The 6,551-nt window shown below is 41.4% G+C and overlaps 1 protein-coding gene across 1 annotated transcript in view; it reads left to right on the forward strand.

Moving 5' to 3' along the window:
• LOC117346258 (taste receptor type 1 member 1-like) overlaps positions 1-6,210 on the forward strand; it is a 41,209-nt gene extending 34,999 nt beyond the window's left edge. The window contains exon 5 of the mRNA XM_033915660.1: positions 5,315-6,210. Coding sequence (XP_033771551.1) covers positions 5,315-6,210 — 896 coding nt within the window. The remainder of the gene's footprint in view (positions 1-5,314) is intronic.
• Positions 6,211-6,551: the final 341 nt, after the last annotated feature.

The raw sequence follows: 6,551 nt of genomic DNA on the forward strand, positions 1-6,551 counted from the left end.
CGCCTTAGGCCCCACCAGTAGGCGGAGCTTTAGGACGGATGGGCCAATCCGGCCTCATTCCTTCGTTGGCTGCCTGCCGGACAGGCGGGTTTGGCTCCCGTCTGTCCGGCCAACTTCCAAAGGTACGGGGAAGGGGGGTGGGGGGGTCGTGGGGGTCGGCCAGGGGGGTCGCGGGTCGGCTGGGGGACGGGCGGAGGTTCTTGGGGGGGGGGCGGTCGTTGGGGGGGGAGGGGGGTTTGCGTCGAGGGCAGGAGGGCCTGGGATCCCTCCTGCCCGTAATGTAGTGCGGGGTGGGGTTAGGGGGTCGCCGTGGCCAGGAGGGTTTGGGCTCCCTCCTGGCCTGATATTGTTGGGGAGTCGGCGGTCCTTCGGGGTGAGGGTGCTAGTGGTCCTGCCGGGGGGGGGATGTATCGGACGTCGGGGGGGGGGCATCAGGCTTTCAGGATGGGGACAGACCTTCAAGGGGGGACAGGACTTCAAGGGGGGACAGTGCACGGAAGTCAGGGGGGGTGAACGGAGAGTCGGGACAGCGCACGGAAAGTCAGGGCGGGCGAAAGGAGCGTCGGGCATCATGCGCGTTATATGCCTGAGCGCGGTATAGAAAAGTTTTGGTACATATCATCGTGATTTCTGCGCGCTATACCCCTGTGCGCGTTTTACACAGGTGCGCGTTATATCCGCGAAAATACGGTACTCTATGCTATGACCAGGTGGACTCTCGAATAATTCTGTAATTGTCTAAATGTAACCCAATTGTTGTCATGATTATTCTGTTCTTAAAAATTGAAATAAATAAATAATAATAAAAATGGCAAGGGGTAAGGGAAAAACACAGTCAGTAGGAAAATTGTTGGTCTTCCTCTTATGAAGAATTAAGTCTCACATTTTGAATGCATCCTTGAATAGCAATGTTTTCAGTTGACATTTGAATCTTGTCAAGGAAGGCTCTTGCCAAAGTGATGGAGCTGTGACTGAAAAAAAATCAATTTACAAATAGTATCTTAAATAATCTGGTGGGGATTATTAGCAAATCTGTGGCATTAAATCTGAGTGTTCTTGATGGTGTGTATGGCATAAGGATTTTATCAATAAAAGCTGGAGAGTGCTCAAGTCTGGTATTAAAAGTGGTAAGATTTTATAGGCAATTTGATGAGGGTTAAGCAGTCAATGAGCATCTCAGAGAAAAGAAGCTACATAGTCATTTTTGAGGCTTTATATATGAGTTTTATAGCTGTTTCCTATGTGTGCCCCTTTCTTCCCCCCAACTCTGGGCTGTGGTATGTGTTTACATTTTTCTGTAGACTGGGACAATTTAGCCAGTCTTTCACTTATGACTGGCTTCTCTAAGTTTACACTTGATCTCACACAGATTTCCCTGTGACAATATATATATATAGTGACAGGTAAGTCCCTGTTACTGGCTAGAACCCCTACAGCCAGCCCAGAATTGAATCAAGCTGTTTTCCTTCCTAGGGCAAGAAATAGAAGTGGAAAGCTTTGGCAGAAGGCTAAAGTCCTACTAGTAGTTCAAGAGAAAGGGCAGAAGTAATGCCAGAAGCCAGATTCTTCTTTGTCACCCTATTCTTCCTTTCTTAAGCATGCTGAAAAAGTCTGCCTTAAACCTCAAGCCTTGCTCCCTGACCATGGAAGGGTTAAAGATAGGGGTTGGGGATTTGCAGAACTGACGTGCTTTATGCTTACTGACACTTATGGAGAATTTAGGAAACATTTATAGACTTTTAGGAGACATTTAAAGACATTTGTATACAAAATATTTAGGCAGCTAATTAGAAAAATTTTATTATATACCATTGAGATCATTATAGTGTCTTTAATTATTAGCTTTTTGCTTTTTGAGTTCTATTCAACTTCTTTTTAATTGTAATTTTTTAATTATTGTAAACCACATAGAACTTTAAGGCTTTGAGGTATATAAACTGATTATTATTATTAAGGGAAACTGAGCAATGCAGCTGGGAAACCTAATGAGACAGAGCAGCACAGAACTGAACAGCTAAGAAACCTCCCAGCCATGCAGGATGCTCAGGAGAGAAACTGGGTTTCTTAACCTGTGCCCCGTAGCAGAGCTCTAACAGAAGGGAACAGGAAAGCCAGGTACAAGGCTACCAAACAGAAACTTTCATGGAGTTCTCAGGTGAGGGGTATCCAGAAGGTGCATTAGGAAAACATTTGCACCCACTGGTAGGGGTAAGGAAAAACTAACTGAGTAAGAAAGTTCTATGGAAATAGGAGAAAATGACCTAGATTTTAATAAACCAGAATATATGGCCAAGTCAAGAACCAGAAGAAAGTGTGATAGATGAATGTATAAGTGAGTGAGCTGGTTATGGGAGCAAGCCAGACTATGTTTAAATAGAATGATCCTGAATATTAAAGAATATGAAATGAACTGATTATAAAGCTTGGAGTGAGTATGTAAAGCTGTGGGAGTGCGGAGAGACTGAAATCATCACTGCTGCTAAGAGGAGCCTGGTTTAAAGACCAGGAAAATAGTGGAATTTGCTATTAATGCCCAAGGTTTGTTACCCCAGTGACAGTGAATATTAGGGAGCATTGGGCGGGTATAGGATCATAAAATCACTATAAGGGTGGAAGTTCCCTTACCTTCTGGCCTCAGCTTGAAGGAAAGGTCAGTTAGGTGAATGTATTTCAGTGCTTCAAAGAAAGCTTGACCCAAGAACTGTTTGATAGCTCTTTCAGGATTAATGTGGAGAAAAGGCAAAGTAGGAGGCTGTTCATTCCTGCTGACAGGCAGACCAGCAGGGCAAGGTGCCCACAGGGGTGGCTACAAGAACTGAATTGAAGCGGCAGCCACATTGTACACAGCTTACCATTGTTTGGACCTGTCTTGGATTAAGATGATGAACTATTGAGAATAAGTTCTTTTTTTTTAATTCTTTATTCATTTTCAAAATTACATTAAGTGTTAAATATATTCATTCACATTAGCAATAAATACATCACTTACAAACAATCATTGATACATTTCATAAAATCTTATCCCTTCCCCTTTCCCATCCCTCCCACACATATATTCCATTATCATATAAAACATGTAATAATAAAATTTCCCCCTCCCTGCACCTTAAATTGATAAAAATAAGGGAAATAATTTTAAATTAATCTGTACAATACTGAAACTTATTAAAATAATCCCGTTGTAATACAATAAACCTTTCCATTTTATAGATATGGCATAAAGAATTCCACCAGAAGTTGTAATTTAATATCCTCCAATCCTTCCAATTATATGTAATTTGCTGAATGGCAACACCAGTCATTATAAGTAGTAATTTATTGTTATTCACAGAAATCTGACTTTTTGCTCTCATTTCCATTCCAAATATCACAGTATCATAGGATAATGCCACTGGGTTATCTAATAAATTATTAATTTGGTCCCAAATTGATTTCCAAAAATTCATTATACATGGGCAATGAAACAATAAATGATCTAAAGTTCCTACTTCCAGATGACAATGCCAACTTCTATTAGACAAAGAACTATCTAATTTTTGTAACCTAACAGGAGTTCACAATGCTCTATGTAGCAGAAAAAACAAAGTTTGTCTCATAGATGCTGACACCGTACATTTCATCCTCCAAGACCAAATTTGTGGCCATTGAGATGCAGTAATTTCATGCTTAATCTCAATGCTCCAAATATCTTTTAAACCAGTTTTTAATTTCTTTTTATTAAATCCACTTAACACTTTGTACCACTGGGCGGCCTGGTGACCCAAGAAGTCTGTCTGAAAACACAGATACTCCATACTATAATGATCACTAAGGTTTTTCCAATCAGGGAACCCCGCCTGAATGGCATGCTTCAGTTGCAACCATCTACTTACCATTAATTACCATTGTTTGGTCATGTCTTGGATTAAGGTGATGAACTATTGAGAATAAGTTCTAAGAATAAACAATGTCTGAAGATAACTGTATGAAGAGTGGAATATGTTGTTGTTTTGAATTCACACCCCTAGATTTCCATACCACTCACCTGCCCTCCTTTCCCATAATCCCAATAAGGTTTGGGACATCTGTTCCTCTTAATATCTTTGACCCATAACTCCTTGATGACAGGCCAGAGACCCCAGCCCTAAATCACACACCCAGCACTTATTGTGGATGTCTCTAATGCATTAAAAGTGGTTGTAATAATGATCCCCTTTTGCTCATGTTACTTTATCAGCCTTTCAAAACAATCAATAGGGGTCAAATTATCAAAGAAACTTGTACCATCCTTGTTTGTTAAACTGTGGTACCATGCATCAGAGCCACTTTTTTCAATTTGAGCTTGAAAAGCAGCAAAAATGCCTGATTACCCATGCCTCCTGCCTAACTCACCAGAGACACCACCATTAAAGACTGGCTGATCATTATGAGCGAGAGAAGGGTTTGGTCTTCACCAATAGAATGGGAGGGGTTCAGGATTCAGATTGAGGGGAAATGGTTGCATTTTCTGTGCAGTGGTCTGTGGAATCTGCTTGTGGGTAGCATGAGTGCATATACTACCTACTCTTACATGCAACTGTGTTATTTGAAACCACTAGAGCAGTGGTTCCCAAACCTATCCTGGGGGACCCCCCAGCCAGTCAGGTTTTCAAGATATCCCTAATGAATATGCATGAGAGAGATTTGCATACCTGTCACTTCCATTGTATGCAAATCTCTCTCATGCATATTCATTAGGGATATCTTGAAAACCTGACTGGCTGGGGGTCCCCCAGGACAGGTTTGGGAACCACTGCACTAGAGTTAAACAACCAGGTGCTAACTCAATGTGGAGATCACAGTCAATTCACTCTCCATGCAATTAGTGTGAATTAGACTGCTCTGTCTTGGCTGAGTTGTGAAGATTATAGGACTCATGATATTTAAGTGCATTTTATTAAATAGACCTCATGAGAGTAGAGAGGGACAGATTCTTCAAACTTTCAAAAAATAAAAGAACAAGAAGGCATTAGGAAAAGTTGAAAGTGGACAGATTCAAAATGAATGCTAGGAAGTTCTTCTTTACCCAACGTGTGGTGGACACTTGGAATGCGCTTGCAGAGGATGTAATAGGGCAGAGTACAGTACTGGGGTTCAAGAAAGGATTGGACAATTTCCTGCTGGAAAAGGGAATACAGGGGTATAGATAGAGGATTACTACACAGGTCCTGGACCTGTTGGGCTGCCGCGTGAGCGGACTGCTGGGCACGATGGAGCTCAGGTCTGACCCACCAGAAGCATTGCTTATGTTCTTATGATATATGTGACATAATGAGATGATAATCTTCTTTCTCAGATATGGACACCTGTACAACATGCCCGGATGATCAATGGTCAAATAAAAAAAGAGATGCCTGCATCCCAAAAGTGATAACTTTCCTATCTTTTGAAGAGCCTCTAGGGGTTGCATTAACTTCCATAAGCGTGTTCTTCTTTTTCATCACTACTGTCATCTTGGGAATCTTTATTTATTACAGAGACACTCCCATAGTGAGAGCCAACAACCAACACATCAGCTATATTCTCCTCATTTCCCTCATACTCTGCTTCCTCTGCTCATTGTTATTCATTGGGCATCCTGAGGATGTCACCTGCATTCTCAGGCATACTACATTTGGGATCACCTTTTCTATTGCGCTCTCCTCTATACTGGCAAAAACTATCACTGTGGTTACAGCCTTCCAAGCTACCAAACCAGGAAGCAAACTCCATAAATGGATGGGTTCCAGGGTCTCTAACTCTATAGTCATTTCCTGTTCCCTTATTCAAACCTTTTTGTGTTTTGCCTGGTTGTTTACTGCTCCCCCATTTGCATATTTTAATATGAGATCAGAAATTGGAACAATACTAATTGAATGTAATGAAGGATCAGTAATTGCAATTTATTGTGTTCTGGGTTACCTGGGATTTCTAGCTTGTATCAGCTTCATCATAGCTTTCCTAGCAAGAAATCTACCTGATAGTTTCAATGAGGCCAAGTACATCACTTTCAGCATGCTAGTCTTCTGCAGTGTCTGGATCTCCTTCATCCCATCATACCTGAGCAGCAAGGGCAAGTACATGGTGGCAGTGGAGATATTTGCTATTCTGGCCTCCAGCACTGGACTGTTGGGCTGTATTTTTTTCCCTAAATGCTATATTATTCTGCTGAGGCCTGAAAGGAACAACAAGAAGGACCTAAGAAAATTGTAGGGGCCTTTTTACCAAACTGCATTAAATGCTATCACACATTTAATATGGGAAAAATATTTGATCATAAAGTTGTGCATTAAATATTTTTTGTAGTAATTTGCCAGTCAGCATGTGCTAATCGAAGTTTGTTGGTCATAGGAAGGGAATGGGCATTCCAGTGTTCTCTTGCTAGCACATTAAGATGATCAATTGCAAATTGGATAATGTGAACATTAATAAAGAAACATAGGGATCAATATTCAGCATTGCCTTCTTCAAGCCAGGGCGACCATAGTGTAGAAAGTAGTTATATTGTCATGAACCATATTCAGGGCTAGTTCCTACACATCTAAATGACTAGA

Source organism: Geotrypetes seraphini, chromosome 12 (assembly GCF_902459505.1).
Source record: "Geotrypetes seraphini chromosome 12, aGeoSer1.1, whole genome shotgun sequence".
NCBI classification, from domain to species: domain Eukaryota; kingdom Metazoa; phylum Chordata; class Amphibia; order Gymnophiona; family Dermophiidae; genus Geotrypetes; species Geotrypetes seraphini.